At 38.8% G+C, this 22,019-nt stretch overlaps 1 protein-coding gene across 4 annotated transcripts in view; it reads left to right on the plus strand.

Moving 5' to 3' along the window:
• The window catches only part of LOC136348349 (rho GTPase-activating protein 20-like), a 188,526-nt gene that overhangs the window by 162,693 nt on the left and 3,814 nt on the right, over nt 1-22,019 (plus strand). For 3 of the 4 annotated variants that reach the window (XM_066299095.1, XM_066299096.1, XM_066299098.1), the window contains 3 exons: nt 13,780-13,929; nt 20,319-20,525; nt 21,761-21,958. In XM_066299095.1, the coding sequence (XP_066155192.1) occupies nt 13,780-13,929; nt 20,319-20,525; nt 21,761-21,958 (555 nt within the window). Of the gene's footprint in view, nt 1-13,525; nt 13,722-13,779; nt 13,930-20,318; nt 20,526-21,760; nt 21,959-22,019 lie in introns of those variants that run through there. The other variant, XM_066299097.1, reaches the window with a different exon arrangement.

A 22,019-nucleotide genomic window follows, 5' to 3' on the forward strand; every position in this document is an offset into this window, starting at 1 on the left:
TTTCTGATATTCTGATGCAGATAAACAATAAGTTGACCCCAGATGCAACAGGGGATTTTGCACTCCTGACAAAGACGTATGACGACCTTTATTTCAGAACCAAATTGTCCGCTCGAACCTAAAGAGAGAAAAACGACGCAGGATCGCGATGCAGGAAGATTGGTATGCACCGTTCCGCCCACTGAACTCAATTGGTTCCTTTTCGCATTAATCGACCCCATTGCTTTTTAATATCCAAAAAATCAATTAGGGTCACGGACAAATAACAAAGGTGCATTGCTGAGTAATGAGGCGCAAATCGTTGGACAGGAATAACAGAGCTGCCGTGCAATTTCCAAGAACTCCTCCACATCTTCGGACTCAATTTGGGGATATAAAAGTATTAAAACACTAAACAGTGGAATTTAATTAAGGTTTTATTGGAACCCCGAAGTTTGTATGTGTTTTCTTGTTACACGTCCGAGGTGCGGGTTCGTTAAAAAAACTCGTTTCAGCTACAAGAACCCACAGTCCCAAAAAAGGTAAAATGCTGTTTGAGCGGTGCCAAAATACGAAAAAAGCGATTCACGTGGAGTGTATATTTATGTAGATGTAGAAGGTTGATTTTTGACTTCGGGACTGACGTCACATACAGGGTGTCTTTAGCTGAGTGCCCGATGTAACTATTTGGAAAATCGCGAAAGCTGGAGAATCACTATTCGCTGCGCAGCCGTTTGAGTCCAAGATTTGTTGATTGAAATGTTTTTGGAGTGGCGGCAGCTTCTGAAGTTTTGGAAGTTGATAAAACTTTGTTTCTTTAAATGTAATGCCTATATATACATATACAGGGTGTCTCTAAAAGGTCTGTACAAAATTCTACCACAGATTTCTGAGGTCAAAACATGACGATTTAACCCAATTTACCTTAGTCCAAAAGTGGGCGGTTTTCGAAATACAGGGCGTCAAAGTAAAAACAAAAAAAAGCAAAAAAATTAATTTGTTGGTTGGTAATGCTGCTATCCACACAAAATGTCGTATCCACACAAAATGTAGAGGGCGTTGTCAGCACTCGATGAACCCTCTTTAAAAGGGCATAACTTTTCCATCACTCGGTATAAAATTTATTTATGACTAAACTTGTGTTTTCCTACATTTTTTAAGGAAAAAAGGTCTCTTGTTAAAAATGTCTTCAACAATAATTTTAATGTACTACATATCTATTCTTACAGTTGGATCGAAAAAAATCAAAACTTAAAAATAGATTACAAATTACTTGAAAACATAGATACCAAACATAAACACGAAAAAATTATACTTTTAGTAGATGTTCGAAATGACCACCATTGACTTGCATACGAAGATTAATCCGACGCAAGAAACTAAAATGTACTCTATTCATCAATTCTTCGTCGTTCTTTAAAATGTTTACTGCATTTTGAATTCGTCCCCATAGTACCTCTTCACTATTTATGGCCGTGAAGTATACCATGGACTTTAGAGTCCCCCATAAAAAATAATCCATCGGAGTTAAATCCGGTGAGCGCGGTGGCCATTATTATTATTAAAATTGGCAAAAATCTTCTGTGTAATAAAATTTGTTATAGCAAAACAAAGGTAGAGCGAGAAAAACTTGCCAGTAAAAAGTTAAAATACCGCACTTCCTTCTTCTCAGGTTAAATTTTGATGATTGTCTACAGGGTGGTCTGCAAAATAAATTGATCTAGGCCGATACAAAAACAATTGTTTTCGGCTGGGACGCCAGGTATTTTATTACGTGGGTTAAAAAACCGTTTCATTGTCACGTAAAACTTTCCTAGTCTTACTTAAGAATTTTTTAAGTTACCTCAATTTTCCATTTGAAAAATGAAAAAATGTATGTTCAAAACACAATTAATTGCTTGATGCTGTAATATCCTTAACTACATATCAACAAGTTATTTTAATATTTGTTCAGAACGTCCCCGATTTGTTTCCAAACATATTTGTGTCCGCAAGTGTCCCTGGTCAAAACTCAAAAACTCTAAAAAATTCTCATGTAATAGCGAAAAATATTACGTGAATGAATGCAGAATGGAAGTGCCTGTCAACCCGTGTAATAAGATATAGGGTGTCCCAATTGTAAAAAATGATTCTGCGGAACTGTTGTGATGTGACTTGGCAGGCCACCCTGCAAGTGATTATCAAAAAATTTAATTTAGAAGAATGCGGAGCAGTGTCTTGATTTTTTAATTTCAAAATTTCGTTGTTTCACCTTTGTTACAATAGCTACGTTTACACGGGAGCTTTTTGCCAATTTTCAGATGAAACAATTTTTTTCTCTGAAAGTTAGCGCTTTAGGTTGACCGTACGTTACGTAAATGTTGGCCAGAAGTTCAACATGAAATCACGAAAAAATGAGAAAAGATGGCGTAGCTGTTATCAATTTCTGATATTTTCGGAAATGCTACCGTTTTTAAGGAAAATTAAATCAACCGATCTTGGGCTCAAACAGCTGCATACCAAATTGTGATTTTCAAAGTTTCACGGGTCCCGAAACACTTCTAATGGGCTCTCAGTTACAGACACCTGTACACGAAAATCGTTGTTGACCACAGCGAATAAACATATTGAGAAACAAATACCATATCTATGTGAAATTTTCAGCCAGCCTTGGCCAAAGCCATGTCGCCCGAAACGTCACTGAATGTCCAGATAACGCCCAAAGGGCTGTGGCCGTATCATTGATATCTTAATGTTCAGTAATTAAGGAAGCTCGTTTAAAAGATGTAGCTCGTTTATCTCCGATTCAGTTTAAATCTAACTGTATGGTCGACCTTCCCGTACTATTGTTTTCGAGCGAAAAATTCCCATTATTATCATTTCGGCTTCTTGGGCCGTGTTGAACACAATTCGGAATAGTGATAGTTGGTGCGCGTAGGAGTCACATAGTGATGGGAATAAAGTTTGGCTGGTTCTGGCAGAGAGGATCGTATTCGGTTCGCAAGGTAAAGATGTTTCTGGTTTACACGTTTTGAGTGCTCTTTAACGTTGGTAATTTATCATTTCGATTTATTTTAAGCGGTTTTAAATGTCCATAAAGGAGTAACGCTGGTTTAATGTGTGTTAAATTGTCTAGTTATTATGCAATTGTCCTGATGGCATTTATGATTTATGACACCAGAGAACAGAAGTTTTTCAATAAGCCTCTCGTTTCTGCATTAAGGACCGTCATTTTTAAGAATATTCGAATCGTGGTGGTTCAGGCCGAACCGTCGATGAGCTGCCAATTTGAACAACTCGCACGCCAATTTCTATAGAAACACTAAATCTGAACCGTCCACTCGACAGGTTCTTGGTGCGGCGTGGCTCGGGGTAAAGTTAACCAACCCTCGATAACTCGACCCTTAGCGAATCGAAGCTTTTCCCCTCAGGCGGCAACAGGTGAAATCTGCATTTCTGTGCAGCAACCTTACTACCGATCCGCTCTGTGTTCCCCGTTTTGTGTCCACCCTGTTCGGGGTCCGAATTTCGATCGTGGACACGGCTAATATAGTGCCTCTTTCGCGATAGCCCGAATATGAATATTTTACATTTTCATCTGTGCTGGTCGCTGATTTAACTTGTTGTCTGCGTGCACCATGTCGATCTCTTCTAGAATGTTCTGGTTTATCTTTGTCGGCATCAACGCATCATCATCGATGAACTCATCGTGGATTGTCGCGAGTAACTCACGTATGAAACTTCTTTTGCGTCACTTCTCCACATCTTCTCATACGAATTTCTGTCCCTTAAAGCAGAAGCTATTGCGCACAGATCCAATCTGAATACCTCTGCACCTGATGGCTGTGCTCAACCGAGGGCACCGCATTCTTGCCCACACTTCTCGGCATGATTTTTACACCTTTCGCATATTTCTAAACACGCGAATTTGTTGTTTGATAAGACTTGCCCAAATATCTCGTTTATTACTCACGTAAGAATTTTTTATCGTCGCATTTATTGCTCCACGAGGATTTCCAGAGATGAACTCGCGTAAGTAATAAATCGGCGAAGGGCGGGCCGAATTCCAGTGGGTGACGAGCCTCGGCAGCCATCCTTCCAGTTGAAATTTTAAGAGTAACGTTCTGAAGCACTGTAGACCATCGCCAGACCTCAGTGGTAAACTGCAAGATCGACTTTTCGCAGTTCCGATGTAAAAAAGTGATATTTGTAGAATATTGATTAGCGAAAGTAATGTGCTTGACTTAAGTTTCATACTCATTTGTCATTCACGTTTCAGTTCCAGTGATTGTGTTACCGGAGCCGATCTCACAACTCATTATAACAATAAGTAAAAGCACGAAGCAAATAGAATGGGACGAATACAATCTATATCGATATCGAGATAATTAAAGATATCGATATGGATTTATATAATTCGCGGCCCGTTATATGTTTAGATGGATGCATAGATAACTTTCACTGCTTTGGTTTTGTTTTCCAAATCGTTATACCGCAATTATGGTAATTACAACGTGTATAGTGAAAGAAATGCTTGAATGAGTGATGAATTCTTCTATATCGGTTACATAAAAAGCCAACATCCTCTACCGTTGCGAAAAAGTGAGAGGTGAACAACCACATATCTCAATATTAAATAACCAACAATAATAATGTCTTATGGAAATTGTGAAAAAATGGCTTAAAAACAATTCCGGCAGATTCACTCAATGCGAATGACGGCCATTATCCCAAGAGGACGTGATCCCCATTTTTATCGTTTTACTTTCAAGTCGAACTGACGAAGGCATCCCGCAACCCAAGTCCATAAATCGACATTATTTTACCATCATCTGGACGACTTTTTACCCACGAATAAAGCCGACTTCCGATATTTTGATTTATTGATTTATATCGGCTTATGTATTATGGATTTTTGCCTAAGATGTTGTTACGTTGAAAATGTCGACTGGCTGCGGTGAAAGGCTGCAGGTTTCTTCAGTTTTTGCATTAACAATTATTTATTTATATCTCTAAAGTAGGACTTCCTGCAAAGGTCGCCCGAGCGCGTCCTGCTTCGGCTTAAACTGTCCAATGCTAGAGCACCGATGGAAACCAGACGCTACAAGCTATGTATCCGAATTAGCATAATCTAATTAATATCTAAGCATTTCGGCAACACCCATTTAAGAATCAAATTGACGGAACCTTACGCAATGCACCGTAGCAGGCGATATTCAAATTCTACAAGCTCATTTGTCAGAACCTTAACCTTAAGGCTCAAACCTCACGGTTCGCATTTTAATATGATGGATCGATTACATTCTTTATTCGTAGCAGCACAAAGGCTCATGTTTATTAAACGGGGATGGGTCAGATTGGTTTATAATGGAAAATTATGACCGTCCCATTTTAATATTCCTCATCTCGAGTGTTGTTTCATTTTTGTTTTATAGAGGCAATAATTAGTGTGAAGGTTCCAAAAGGCGGCTTTTGCAGGCGCGTTAGAGAGAGGCTTCGATGCATACGTTATTCATTCGCATATTGCGTGAACTCACCGTCATATGAAATGCACCACCCAGCTGCAACAATAATAATCATTATTGTTGTAACTTAATTGTTACTAAGTTTTGTGATATTGGCGAGATAATGCCTCACAACAGAGCATCAAATCATCAGAGTTTCGGCTAGAAAACACGATTTATTAATTACAATGCAATAACGAGTGCCAGGGCCTCGTCCAACAATGCGGGCATGTACCCCTCGCGGCATGGTTCGCGACAAATGGTCATCATCCTCCTGAAGTATTTCATTCCGCGCTACTTCAAGGTGGTGTCGCAGGTCACCCAAATAGCTTAAAGGCCTCGGCGAATTTCGAAAACGGCGACTCATCATGTCTCGAAGACGTTCAATAGGTGATAGGTCCGGTGACACTGCGGGCCAAGGTAACCTCCGAGTTATGTCGGCAGTATGCGGCCTTGCATTATCCTGTTGGGAAGTCCCATTCAGTAAACTCTGCATGAAGGGTACGTGAAGGGGTACGAAAGATAAAAAGTATTCAAAAACGATGATAAAACCATTGCGTTCTGTCTTTTTCGCTGAAACTAATTTGAAACTGTTATGAAGCATCGTTTTGTCAACGTCAATGACTTAATTTTATTATTGCTGGGTGGTGCGTTTCACACGAAATCGAGTATATGTACAGTGACGGACAAAAGTATTGGCACACTTTGGTAATATAAATAATTAAATAGTTTTTCTGATTCACAAGCAACTTGTTTACTATTTTTTTTATATTTGCTATGAATTCTTTACCTGTAGGGACGAGCAAAGTTAAAAATATTTCCAGTTTGTTAGTTTTTTTCTTAAAATAATGGGACGCAAAGGTGAAGAAACGTCTGTCAGTGAAAGAAAAATTATTGTAAACCTACGAAGAGATGGTAAATCTTACTCAGATATAGCAACTATAGTAAAGAGAAGCCGTTACACTGTTAGAAATATTTTAAAAGGATTTGAAACTAGCAATGATTTTTTGAATAAACCCAGAAGTGGCCGCCCGGAAAAGTTGTCTGCGCGGGGAGAAAGAAAAGTGGTCAACAAAATTAGACTTAATCCTAGAACCAGAGCATCTGAAGTTGCTTCCATTTTAAGAGTAGAGAATGGAAAAGATGTTAGCAGTGAAACAGTCCGCAGGACCCTTCATCGTGCTGGATATAGAGCTAGAGTAGCCAGAAAGGAGCTCTATATTAGCAAAGCAAATAAGAAAAAAAGACTAAATTTTGCCAAAAAGTACATTGACCGGGACAACCAATTTCGGGACAACATATTATTTTCAGACGAGTCAACATCCAACATCTTTCAGTCCGATGGTAAAGTGTGTGCATGGAGAAAGCCCAACACAGAACTTGAACAACAAAATCTACATAAGACAGTCAAACATGGAGGTGGTAGTGTGTTGGTATGGGGATGTGTGGCTTCGAGGGGTGTTGGAAAACTTATCTTTATTGATAATGTGATGGATAAGACCGTGTATTTAAATATCCTTAAAAATAATTTAAAGCAGAGTGCTGAAAAACTTCGATTGGATCGCGGATTCTATTTCCAACAGAACAATGATCCAAAGCATACGGCTTATATCGTGAAACAATGGATCGCATTTAATGTTCCCCACCCTTTAAATATCCCTCCACAGTCACCAGATCTCAATCCAATTGGACATGTTTGGAACGAATTAGAAAAACGAATAAGGAAACATCATATTTCAAGCAAACTAGAGCTGAAAGAAATTTTACAAAGAGAATGGGAAGATCTAGAACCAAATTTTACTCAAAATTTAGTATAGTCGATGCCTAGAAGATCAGCTGAAGTAATGAGAAGAAAAGGTCTTCATACAAAGTATTAGTGTTTAGTTAGTTAGATATATTACCTAAGTGTGCCAATACTTTTGTCCACGGATTTCCATGCTTAGTTTATATACAGGGTGTTTCCTAACTACGTGTAAAAAATTTAAAGGCGTAATCGTGGACTGATTTTGAGTCAAAAATGTCTAATAAACATATGTCCGCAAAATCCTTGTTTCCGAGATACAGGGTGTGGAAATGTGACAAGAAAAGGAGATTTCATTTCCAAAATGACTAAATTTGGGTGTTTGAATTTTAGAAAAGGCAATTCCGGGGGTTCCGGGGTTTTCTTCAATACGTCTTAAGATTTCTTCCTCCACTTATGGTGTTTGACGTGTTATTGGCTTTCCTCCTGGAGTTTTCATAAGAGATCCTGTATCGCAAAGACGTTGAAAGAGGTTTTTAAAGGTTTGGTGGTTGGGAGCTAAGGTGGTTTGGAAACCTTTCCATGTAAATGCGCCTCGTTGCCAAACACTCACAATCAGCAAGACCATAAACAAGAACCATATTGGCCATTTCTTGATTAGTGTAATTAGGCATTTGAAAAATTTTCAAAACTGAGGTATAATCTGATTTTTGAGACACAGAACTAAATTCTTTCACTTTAGAGAGTAAAACACCAAAATAACACTGACTATCTTGTTTATAGTAGTAAAAGTAGCAAAAAAAACTAACAATAAACAAGTTAGTAAATACCACCAAACCTGTAAAACCTTTTTCAACGTCTTTCAGTCAACACCCTGTATCTTGGAAACGAGGCATTTGCGGACATACGTTTATCAGACATTTTTGACTCAAAATCAGTCGAGGATTACGCCTTTAAATTTTTTACACGTAGGTAGGAAACACCCTGTATTTGCAATGTAACCATTTGTTAGAAAAATAATATAATGTTAAATCTAGGAGTAGTTAGTACCTTAAGATGTGAGGTTTGAAATAAATTAGTTTTCATTGGATTTGTTATTTGCTAATGTACCAGAATCAGTCATTTTATATTGGAACTTCTGGCGTGCCAATACTTTTGTCCCTCACTGTATGTGCTACAGGTTGACGGCCTTACTTTACATTACTAATTTCTTTATTACCGCATTATCATACACACTTGTCGAGAGGTTTTACATAAGGACCATTCTCCCATGACTTACATGGCTTTTCCATTTTTTCAGCGGCAAGATTGTAAAAATTTTAACTACCTAAGGACCGCCTTATTAATGTGCCGTTAACGCTAACTAGAAGCTGATTTCCATAGTGCAAAAATTCTAAATAAACGGCTGTCTCGTAGATTGGTTGGCTATTCTAATTAACAAGTCAATTGAGAGTTTACCAGTAAAAAGATCCATTCGGTTATAGTGATGCGGCAGTCCAAAAACTCGTACAAGTAACCGCTTCGCAGCCCACGGTAGAGAATTATGAAATAATAAATAAGATTTTTCTTTGAATAACAGCAACGCAGTTACTCGCCGGGCCCCCTCCTATCTCTTTTTTTCCTCATTCCTGAACAACCCGTTTCCTCACTAAAAAGAATTGTTTTTGCATTGCTCGTAGAAGCGACAACTCTTCGACGTGTTCTAACGTCGCAAAATTCTCGGCTCCAGGTAAGCTTATATTCGGACGAGAATGCCCGTTGCTTCGCCAACGATTCTTTTCTCCTTAGTTTGTTTTTTTATCCTTAAATGTGTCCGGTCAGCTCGCCTGGCGGCAACAGCAGTTGTGTAACCGTCTGTGCTGTCCTACGGTCATCTGGCCTTCGTCCCATCTTTCGTCTCCTCACGTACGTATATGATCTTGTCCAAAAACGTGATGGACAAGTGGAACCCACATTGACTCAGTGAAAACGGACCCTGTAGAACCGTCCATACCCCTTGGGACACCATCATTTTTGTTCATTTTTTTCTGTGCGCAGTTATACGGCAAGTTTTAGGGTTTTTTGTGCAATAAATCAGTTTCATGAATGAAACTGATAAAAAAGAAATTCATTGTACAAAATAAAATTATTTAATTTGGGTTATGCGGGTGCGAAACTCACCGAGGTAACCAAGGTAAACCCAGAGTTAGAAGGTTCTCGTAGCACGTGAAGATGCAAATGCGCGTGGAAGAAAAAATTATTTGAAACATTGTCGTTTGGACAATTCGGAGGTTTCGATTGCTCAGTTGAGAGTTAGAAGTAGATGAAATTGCCCCCGAAAGGAAAAGTTTAACGAAATAACATGAAAATATTAGTAAACTGTGATGGGAGACTGCTAAAATGGAAAGCGTCCATAGACATTTCTTAAAGGAAATAAATGCCGCCCTTTCACAGATAATGATCAGTCGAATGAACTCTAATCTAAATTATATCTGCGACTAGACAATGCGTACTGCTGCTGGTTCAGTACGCAGAACTACAGTCGTTTGTCGTGTTCGTTTCGCAACTTTCACTAAAATTACACCATTATAGTGAGTTTATTATTAGACACCATTGCTTTCCTCGCGGTAACGATATAGAGACCTGATGATCTTTACTTGGAACTTATTAGTTCCGTCACGAGATATTCCACTCATTTACCAAATAGCGCTCGTCTCCACGTCCAGGGAAGATCGAAGAACCTTTCGAGCAGAATTTTTGTTCAGATCTATTTGCCGTCACTTCCTCTCCTCCTTCAAGAAACCGATTTCCATAGTTCGAGCGGCGCAGGGCTCACGCTCCCAAGGTATATTCGTCATGCATAGAATCGGAACCTCCCAGTAATTAATTTTGCTGCACACACCATCCCCACCTTCGACAGTTTTCTCTAGACCTTGCCGTGAGAACAACGTTTTCAGGTTGATTTTCCTCTGTTCCTTTCTTGCATTTTCTCCCATGTTATTTCCGCCGCTCTATCGAGTACCGGAAAAAATCGACTAAAACGGCAAATTTAATAACATGTCACGAAATTTAAGCGAGATAAGACACTCGGACCGTAAAGATCCCAATCAGATCCCGTAACACGGGATGCCGAAAAATAAAATTGATCTGGTCAAGATATGGGCCCGAATTGCCCCCCCAAAAACGAGCAAAAAACCTTTCTCGGGTATCTCGGCCCATCGCATCGGGATATATTAGTTTTGAAAGTCATTTCGGCGTGAAAATTCAAGAGAAAGGAGGCGTCGAAGGAATTTAAACTTGAAAAAGCCGAAATTTTCGGACCGAGGCTAAGTGATCGATAAAGATCGAGATGATGCATGTACGTGGATATTTTTGAATGGTTCTTTTGAGTTCCCCTCGTATAATAACCTAAATCGTCATTCAGTGTGTGCGTCCCCTAAAGGTCAATTACGTCTTCTGATGGTTATATATTACTTATTTCGCAACGGTACGGCTCGGTACTAAGTATGTTCATGTACGGAGTACGAGCCTCTCCCTGTTAGCACACATTCCAAGTCTCGTTTTATACAATGTAACGTGCAAGGCTTATTATTATATCCGTGAAAATGATGGCGATTTATTATATTTAGGTTGAAAATGTTACACGCTCAGGAAAAGCACTTTTTAAGTACGATTGATTGTTTTATGAACGCACATTTTCGTGTAATCATTTTATCTTCATTTTGCCATAACTCTTTTCGTTTTCAAAGGTGTCGGTGAGCCACAAAGTTCTCCAGGACTTCGCCACAAGCCTTTTGAAAATTTAAACCGAGTTCCCGCGACTGTCAAATTTTGACATTTACCGGCGCAACTTCCGTTTTGTTAATGGGACATCCTGTACATTTTCTCATTTGCGTATTCCAGGGAAAATTCTCAACATATCTGACGTAATACTTAGCATTTCCGTCTCCGAGCTTCAGCTTAGCATGGCAGCTTAAAAATTGAAAATAGTTTTCATTAAAACGGCTTCTAACTCAAACGGCCTTATTAGAGTTAGCCATTTGCCTCGGATAAGTAATAATATTAAAGTTCGGTATTAAGATGGTTTTTCTCTACAATATTAAAAACTTATTCTTCTGCTGCGCCTTCATTAGGTAACTAATGAAAATAATTATCAACATTTTTAAAACAAATAACAATGAATTACCTGTCACCATTTGCTAAGAGAATTTTTGAACGTGACCACCCTGTTGCTCGACGCATTTTTTATAAGTTTTAATACTACGTCTCAGGGAATTAATGAGTGTTTCTGCCTTCTGTCTTAATGCCTGGACAACATTTATTCTTCTCAATCTTAATTCTTGAAAGTCATTGCACGAGTTTTGTAAACTTTACTTTTCACATACAGTAGGGATCAAAAGTTTGGAAACCATTTTCTAAAAACTAAAATACCAAGTAATAATCATTTTAAAAATAAAAAATATAAATATTTTGTGGTATATCCCTTGGCTTTAATCACGCCTAAGCATCGTTTATGCACTGATCCCACGAGCGTTTGACAAACACTTACAGGAATTGCCTTCCATTCCCTTCGAAAAATTGCAAATAATTCTGCACTATTAAATATGTCAGAATTACGAATTCTCCTCCCCAATTCATGCCAAAGGTGTTCAATTGGGTTAAGGTCAGGTGATTGAGAAGGCCATTTTGAAATATGCGCAAATTTTTTTTCTAACCAATTTTTCACCAAACGCAAAGCATGTTTTGGATCATTGTCGTGTTGAAAGATCCATTGTAGGGGCATTTCCCATTCTGCAAATGGAAGCATATGATTTTCCAATATTTCTCTATATTTAAACCGGTCCATAATGGTATCAATAGCCACTAGAGGGCCCACACCAGATGAAGAAAGGCAACCCCAAACTAGGACATTACTGCCACCATGTTTGACGGTAGGTATTTGATTTTTTTTCAAATCTCTTCCCTGCTAGTCGTCGAACATACTGTATTCCATCACTTCCGAAGAGTTGGAATTTACTTTCATCACTGAACAACTCAGTACCCCATTTTGCGACTGTCAAATCTAAATGGTCTTTTGCAAACTGTAAACGGGCTTTACGATTTTTGTCGGATATAAGTGGTTTCTTTGCAGGTCTTCGTCCAAATAATCTAAGTTTATTTAGTGTCCTTTTTCCAGTTGTCACTGACACTACGATGTTATATTTTGTGGATAATTCCTTATTAATATCAACAGCGGTCGATCTAGGATTTCCATTTGACAACTTTTTGACAATGGCTTCTGCTTTTGCTGTGAGCTTTTTAGGTCTTCCAGTTCTACTCCTATTAGCGGTGGTATTATCATTGCGGTACCTCTTCAAAATCTTGGAAACTCTGCCTTTTGGTACTTGTAAATTTCTTGAAATGTCGATTTGTCGCTGACCACTTACATATAACTCCACTAATTTATTTTTCAAATCACTCGGAAAGCATTTAGTTTTAGGCATATTGCTGAACTGATCGGAATTAATTTGCGATATTAACCCAATATAATCGAGCAATACTCTGTTTTTGAATGCAGTTTCCAAACTTTTGTCCGTCGACAAACTGCAGATGTTCAATAACAACATTCTTTAGAGCCATAAACAATTTTTTTCTTATTGGTAGTTAAGAACGTGATTTTAAGCTTATCAGTATTCTAACAAAAGCAAAATTGCCCTTAAAAATTTTGAAATAATTCAAAATTGAAAAAGTTTCAAAACTTTTGGTTGCTACTGTATATCCAAAAGAAAAATCCAAAATCGTTAACTTTTAATTTTAATTTTAAATTAATATTTAATTTTAGTTTTAATTAAAAACCGTTTAAATTGGGAGCTGTGCGCATAATGCGAAAACTGTTTTCAATTTCTAAAACGGTAAGAGGTAGACGTACTAAGTGCCATATAAAATATCATTACAATTCGAAGATGGGAAAATGTAAAGGACGTCCCGTTTAAAAAGGCCGCGCCGATAAATGTCAAAATTTGACAGTTATGGACATTTCTTCAAAATTTACAGAAAAGTTGTGAAGAGCTAGAGGGCAGCCCTGTCGCGTACCGATATCGGAAAAAAGCTTCACTCAAAATAGAATTTTTTCGAGATGAACGGTCGCACCGTACCTAACTGAAATAGATCGAAACACGTGATAAAATTGACTCTTATGTAGCTGCCACGAATGCCCAATTTTTTAACGGTGATATCTTTATATCATAATATTATCAGGAAAGTATGTAAATGTTTGTTTTTAAACGGAAATAAACCTCAAATATTTACTTAGCATCAAACTCTCATAAAATATCGACGCAGCCACATGCAGCTAAATGCACGTTTCCCAGTTTTGTTTGCTTTTGAGTTTAGATCGTTATAAAGTTTTATGTTTGCCATGCGTGCACCGCGTTTACTTTATTCCTTTTCTCGCAAGAACTTCCCAAAATAAACACGGACCGTAACCCGAAGCTTTTGTAGGGTCTTTATCCACATTAAAACGAACATAAAGTTCCACGGTTGCCACCACAACGCTGATGGTCAGAAACTGATATTAACCCAATTGGTACGTAATACACATAGAACGTTCATTTCCAGGCTGAAAGGCTAGCAGATTATGGACGGCTCTTCGGAGGGTCCCAACCAAATCTCGACGGAAGACAAAGAGATTTAGACCGAATCCAGGACCTTTTCCCTCACGACTATTTGGGGTTGCACGTAGCGGAACCAAACTCGACGTATACAATCGTAAGTATACCTAAACATTAATAGTAATTAAGCTGTCATAAATCCTTCACACCTACTTAATATACTCATTAGACAAACTTTCTCGGGTTGTTGACACACCGTCACCTGCGTCGTTTTGTTATGCAACATCACTTAGAAGGTGAAACGTCTGTCGAGATGCTGATGGTTCTCGATGCAGACACAAGTGTAATTTGTCAAACAGATAACCGTCCATTTATCGTTCTTAAAACTTTATAGACCTTTTTCTTTCAGTGGTTTTCCACTTTTATTGCATCTATCTGTGCATAGCTCGAGATTGGATGTTGCCCAACGGGCGCGTTTACCGTGGGATTAGGCAGAATCTATCACATAACTCTCGGTATTAGATGCATTTTAAAAAGATAAACTTTGAAGTGTGTGGGATACACATTAATAAACGATATTTTGTTGTTAATTTATTATTCGGAATTTCACTTATTTATTATTGTCTCGTGCTTCCTCTGCCGGTGCATATGCAAAAGGTTTTCAAAAATATATGTTTAAGATGTCTGGCACTTTTTCAAAGATTGTGGTAAAATATCAGCATATTTCGTAAATTTCACGATTAACCGGCTAGATTTTGCCTGCCGAGAGAAACCATCTAAAAAGTTGAATCTTAGTGTCCATAGCGGACGACCGCATTCGGCAAAGATAGCAGCCGGAGCAATTGTTCGGAGTTCTGTCAACTCGGGTTGAGGGGTCGCGCAGCGAAAGTCCCGACAGTTGCATAACTGTTGACTCCGTCGAACGTGTCTGTTATTTATCGTTTCGACTAAAAATGTGCGGTCAGGTTCAACCAGCAATGTAAAGACATAGATTTAGACAAAAACTTTCATGCCTTCCAGAAATGTATAAAATCCTCTCTTTGTTCCTTCATTATACAAGTTCACCACAGTGTTGTGTATTTTTTTACACACCCTCGTATATTTTTCACAGGACCTATAGACTTTTTGACCATGCGTAATACACTCAAACTCGGTTACAGCGAGCAGCCGCCTTTCATCGAAGCAAATGTGAGGAATGTACAAAGTGTCTATTCGATTAAGTGCTCTTTTTGTTCGGCTTTAACGAACGATCGGGTTTGGCGAATCTTTTTCGAGGATGAAATTGCAAGTCGATCACGACGCACAAATACCTATTTAAAAAACCATCCTGAGGAATTCATTAGATTAGTTTTAGTATATTGTTTTGTTGGGACGGTCTCGACACCGGGGAATCCCCACGTGTTGAATCGTGGTGGATTTTAGATTTTCAACAGCAAGGGAAACTCGTAAATCGAGATGACGAAGAAGCCCTTCCGTTACCGACGTGGATCAAGAAACATAATGATGTTCATCTAGAAGAGTACACCAAAATGGATAACGATTTGCTAATAACCGATTTTCGACAAATTACACATATGGCTTTATTGGAAGACATTCTCCCTTATTAAAAACCGAGCGAAAAATAAAATGACTACTTTACAGTACATGATAAATACTATCTTTGTATGTAATAGTGATATGACGTACTACATCGGCATTACATGTATGGGTACAAATGAAACAAGAGTGTTGCTTTGCTTTTCTGTTCCTTTAATCTAGCGAATAAATCAGAACTATATACATACAAATGAAAAAAAAATAATATTCGACACATAAAGATTTTAAGGCGGATATAATATGTATACGTATGTACATATCAACTAGAATCGAATAGAACGCATGCTCGGCTTTAGCGAGCAAAATCTCTGGTTCCCTCATGTTCTTTGTAACCGAGTTCCATTGTACTTTCATTTCTAATCCAACTTTGTCTTAAATTGCCTGAGAATTCCAATAACCAACATCGAAATGAAGAAACTCGAGTATTGGTCTCTAGTCAATCTGTGGTGATTTTTTCGCTCGCGGCAGAACTCTGATTTGATTGAAAGGACAACGAGTTTTAATAGGCATAATTGAGCCGTCAAACTCTTCAACCTGATTTTAAAATCAGTTCCCATCCCACAGCGCAATGAGTTATAGAGCATCGATGAGCGATCATTGGAGTCCTCCAATGAAATAGCAGAACACGCAACTGCCGGCCAATGACAAACACATTATGTCTTATTAGCATACATACATTACAATGAGATTATGAATAGGTACGTGCGGAATACAAATTGATGAAGTTTCTACAGGCCAACAAAGTGATTGTCCAGGTGCTGATCTTTTTCGCTTCTATATTTTGCCCGAATGAGTCTATGTCCAAATCGAATTTGAAATCTTATCAACGGAACACAAGACCGGCAAAGACCAAATTCCAGATGGTTCTCACGAAAGGCGCCAAATTAGTTTTTTATGACTGCAACATTCATCCAGGTAGTCATCGGCCAGTTTGACGTCATTTATGAGGGACTTTCTGCTTTCCTGATCAAAGAACACGTCAGAGGCCCGATTATCAAATCTAGAAGCAAAAACTATGTTTCAGTCAGATGTGTCTGGATTACTTGGATCTCCCCGAAGACGGGTTTTGTGACTATTAACAATTGTTAGGTCGGTTGATCTCCAGTCGATCGCACAAGATGAAAAATTGCGTTACATGGTTTCAGGTTCCTATGAAGTACACAGTACTAACAACAGAGCCCCCTATCGATCGCTTACTGACGTCACCAGGAGTATAACGGCAGAGAATAACGCGCTATCTTCTAGCAAGTTATACTCGTACCTACACTCACCCGCAAACGTCTTAGTACAGTACACTATTTCGCTAAAAGGTGTAAATATTTGCTCTGTATGAAATCAAAACTTTATTTTATTTATATAGATGTATTGTACGATCTACATATATCTGCATCAATAATAAGAATAAAACCCAACAAAAACTCGAACTTATTTCGAAAAAAATTTATTTAATTTTCTGCTAATAATTGATTCCACGAAAGTCTTGGTACTGCTAATGTAGCCATTATAGTTTGCAAATATAATGAAAATTAATATAGCGTGGAGTCCCCTTTTTGTTTAAGGACTTCTAATGAACGATTTGGCATTAACCAAACCAATTTTCCTGTTAAGTCTTTCGATATTTTCAACCATTCGCCTGAGATAACCCGTTTTCAATGCGTTTTATTGTGATTTCCAAACGTTTTTCTTTCCGAATTTGTTTTTTCAAATATGCCCATAAATTCTCTATAGGGTCGAGGTCTGCACTATGGGAAGGTGTTTCTAATAGATGAGAGCAATAATTAAAGATTAGCCACTGACGTTCCGTATAGGCTGTACAGGCTTTACACTTAGGGTTATTACCCTGTTGGAAGTAAAAATTTCCTGTCAATTATGTCTGTCTGTCAAAAATTAATCTGCACTTAATTTGAAATTCTATTTAAAAATGTTTAGATATGCTGTTTGGTTCATGATTTAACGACCATAAAATTAACTACACCAGAAGCCGACATGCGTTCCCAGACCATCAATCCGCCTCCTCCATCGGTTGCAATTATATTTTTCGAATTCAATGCATCTCCTATTTTTCTCCGGACATTTCTACGTCCACCAAGTCCAAAAAGGTTGATTTTATTTCCATCCGACCAAATTGTTCTTTCCCAAAATTCTATCTTAACCGCCCTGTATTTTTCAGCAAATTTAAGGCGCTTTTTTCTGTCATTGCCCTTTAAATCGGGTGTCCGGACGGACGATGGACATGGGAGATTAACATGGGAAATCGATTTTTATGTTGTCGCATCTGCACGGATCATCAAATTGAAAAACTTTTGGATGAAAAAGACCGGCCATCGCTCCATAATTTTTTCAATCTTCTAATTAGAACCGTTTTGACTGGAACCGCATTCAAATTTAAAAAATGTGGACGTCCCGCGTAACCATTCCGGGCCGCGATTGGTCGGATTGAAAGTCAGAATTAAACAAGCACAATGTCGCCAACAACATAAACGTAAAAACCCTGTGTCAAATGAATTTTAACTTTTTTCCATTTAATCTTTTATTAAAATGCAACAAAGAAAAAGTGAAAACGAATAAATTAAGCAACTACCTACATATTTAAGTTCAACTGAACAAATAAGCGAACAAAAACCAAAAAACTCTAACGTTGTTTACAAAAACATTTACAGCAGTTTCTCGAAGAGACCACCGACCAATATGACCAATCGTGGCCTTGAACGGTTACGCGGGAGATTCAAATTTTTGAACTTTGGATCCGTTTTGAGGCAAAACGGTTTTAATTAGAAGATTGGAAAAAATGCGGAATGATTGCCGGTCTTGAGTATTCACACCTCCACGTGGAAGTTTTTCAATTGGACACTCCCAGCACGCGCAAAAAAATAAAAACCGATTTGTCATGTTAATTTCCGATGCCCAAGGTTCGCCTGGACGTGCAGTATAAGGATTCTTTCAGGTACTACATCCTGTATATCCTACTTTATGAAGTGATCGTCGAACTGTTTCTTCGTGAACAGTAGTTCCAAAGTGCTGCTGTAATTCTGGTGCCAATTTTGAGTCACTTTTCTTCGGATCTCGCTTAATCTCATCGAGAATGTATCTTGTTTCACGCTCCGTTAACTTTTTTGGGCGCCCCCTTTGCGATTTATTCTTAATTCTGCTTATGGTATTTGAAAAAATTACAATTTTTTGAATGGTAGAGCGACTTCTTTTGACAATTTTTCAAATTTTCGTGCAACACTTCTTCTTTATTAAAATTAATAATAATTTGTCGCTCGAGGTCGGGTCCCTGCCACGTCAAGGTCAGGTCAAGTCCAGGTGGCTCAGGTCTGTTCTGTTCATGTTTTGCCGTGACACCCCGGACTAGAAGTTATTGCATTTGTGTGTGTTAATATTGAGTGAAAATGACGAAACAACAAACGAGCATGTCGAGGAGGGATGGAATCCATACCGCAAGAGACGGATTTAGATTGCAAAAATACAAACTGAGTGTTGAAATTTGTCAATAAACGCTGAACTGCAGGTGTGACACGACTGCGATCCCAGGACTAAAAACCTGTGACTATAGGTACCCTGTAACATTTTCCAGGAATTCAGGGACATGCGAGTACCCATGTCGCTTGCCCTGTAAAACCCCTTCCGGCAACCAGCCCAACATTATCAGCCCGATTTGACATAAATAAAGAAAGTGTCCGATCTATAGCTGGTTAGAGCATCTGGCAAAAGGGAGCGGGCGATATATACGGCTCTTCCTAGGCTCGTTTGCATAAACTATGTGAAGACATTCCTCGAACGTTTGTCAGTAGTTTGCGATTAATAGGTGCGATTATCCGATTTATTTATTAGTGGCTTTTGCCGTCGAAACGTTAAGAGCCTCTTAAAGAACCGCTTAGAACTGTTTTGTAGATATTGTATTCAAAACTATGGCTCTGTTCCAGTACGGCGAAGTTAAACGGTAGTTCCATTACCGACGGATGCTTAGTCTAATCAAATACTTGGGCACACCCACTCGAGATCGTATTACTCCCTGTATCTGCTCAAACCCAGAACAATCAGACCATTATTCAATTATCTCGCTAGAGCTAATCGCACCTACTCCTACCAATGACGGGGGGATACATGAAACGATGAACGTGCATTTTATTTCAATTCAATGGGCGTTAGGCTTGGTACACATAATCGGAACGCTATTACGATGTAACGTTAATGTTAATTCGGCAATTATTTAATAGATCTGGAATAAATTAATGGTTCGATTTGACAGTTGGGGCGCGGATGAGACCGGCGAGCATTCGAACGTCGTGTACTGTCCAGGGCTCATTTACATTTGAATCGCCTTTTGGTTACGGTACTCATTATTGTTTCAACCTTATGGCAGTTGATGCCATTAAACCGCGTACGTTCAAGTGTTTAATATTAAATTTCGCAGTTTGTTTGAGGCTCGCTCCACTAAAGTACTACACCGTGTCCGGCGTTCATTAAGCAAAATCGTTCTTTATTGCAGCAGGAAGTTGCATTCCGCGAGCTCCTGCAATAAAATCGGGCGAGCTTCACTGAGCATCGATCGTTAGACGCCGTTACCGTCCAGATCTGAATGGTAATTAACGCGTTTTGATTGTAAAGACTCTAATTTGCGCGAAACAGGTGTCTGCCGCATTTCACCAAAGGCCTTAATTATAGAGCGTTCTTAGACGGAATGCTGTTTTACGATTTAATACAGGAATTCGACCGCGTGAAGCTTTCATTCTTGTTGGGCGCAATAATGGATTAATTTATGACTGGCCTTATGTAATCAACGGTTTAAAATGGTCCACAATTTCTTCTATAGATTTCTAAGGAAGGAGCATCTTTCTCTAGAGGTATGCCCAGTGATCCAGTAATTTTCTCTTCGTATTAGCACTAGTGATACAACGAAAAGTTGTGGGACTCGCAAGACGGTAATTTTCAAACTTTCGTTTCCAGAAGCACAAATCCTTCCGCAAAAAGTCCCTGGGTGACCTTACCTCTATGGACAGTAGCGTCCCCTGCAACAGGATGTTCCTGATGGAGGCGCCCTGCGCCATGTCTCCAGCACAGATTCCCATGACTGCTAAACCCAGACACTTATTTCTCTTTTCTGATCTTCTGCTGGTGGCCAAACCTAGGTCTGGAGGAAACTTCAAATTAAAAGTAAGTCTGCATATCCATTAATATCGTGTGCGACCCGTGAAGGATAGCGGACAGTAGTCCTAAAAGACTGCAAAGTCAAATCCTTCATCGAAATGCAACGAGGATTATTTTTATGAATTGAAAACTACTATATGCAGAGTTAGCCACGCGACCCGTTCATTAACAAACTTTTTGACTTCCCACTATCATAACCCAATGGAACTTGATTTCAGGCTAGCATCGACTATTTTTTATCCAAGTAAAATACCCTCAAAGTGGCCATACTTCCGGTTATACCGGAAATAGCTACCAAGTTCGCTGTTTTAAGCGGAGCCCCTTTTTTAATATTTTTGGAATTCTCGTTAAATTTTAAGGACAGTTCGTGTAAAGTGCCTGGTGCCTAAAATGCACCGTTTCCCAGTTACACCGGAAAGTTTGACAATTTTGACAACTGCAAGATCTCCCGGAAATTGATACTGTGTGGTAACCGCTGCGACTTTTGGAATCAGTGTTGTGGGGATTAAAGAGGATCTAATAAACTAAGTTTTGACATATTTCAATTTGGCAGGAAATGCTCCATAACATCCCGAAACATTGTGATGTTGCGTGACTTCAAACTGCAATAACTTGCTTGTTCCAAATGGGATATTCTGCCAAGCATTGGTCCAAGAAGCCCTAATAATATTTGATACAGATTAAATTCTACATTGGAAAATGCTTTATGGTAGAGTGTTCCATTTGATATAATCAAGCTATTGAGATTTGAAGTTATGTACCTTCGGAGGCATTTGTCGGGGTTTGTGGAAGACTTTGCGTCAAATTAAAATGTATTGAACAGTAGCTTATGAGATCCTCTTTGACCCCAGAACACCAAAATTTGCGCAGGTTACCTCACAATACCGATGTGCCTGGAATCTTGCAGCTGTCGAGATTGTCAAATTTTCCTGCATAACTCGAAAACGATATATTTTGGACATAACATACTTTACATAAACTGAACTTAGAAATTAACGAATAATACGAAAAAAATAAATAGTTATTTTTATTTAAAATAACGATATTGGCAGCTACTTCCGGTAAAATCGGAAGTGCCGCCATTTCGACAGCGTTTTACTTGGTTTCAAAATGGACGATTACAGCCTGACACCAAATTTCATTCAGTTAGGATAATAGCAAGTCAAAAATTTTCTAAGAAACGGGCAGCATGGTCAACCCTGCATAAAGGGTATCACATCAATTGAAAAAAAAATTTTCAGGAAAGTATCAGAGTATCAGAAATGTGGATGGCTCGCTGCGCAGAATCCGAGACAGGCTTCCTCTTGGGTTGGCCATCTCCTGCGCGTACATATTTGGTTACCTTTTGCACTCAGGCTGCTCGCGACTCCTGGTGGCGGGAAGTCACACAGGCACTGTCTGCACAGCTCCGAGTAGAACCTCCTATTACTAACATCAAGGTACGATGCGTTTCGATTTACGCTCCCTCTTTTTGATCCTACCTACCCAGCAATTCTTCTG

This window comes from Euwallacea fornicatus, chromosome 32, assembly GCF_040115645.1.
Source record: "Euwallacea fornicatus isolate EFF26 chromosome 32, ASM4011564v1, whole genome shotgun sequence".
Taxonomy (NCBI): Eukaryota; Metazoa; Arthropoda; class Insecta; order Coleoptera; family Curculionidae; genus Euwallacea; species Euwallacea fornicatus.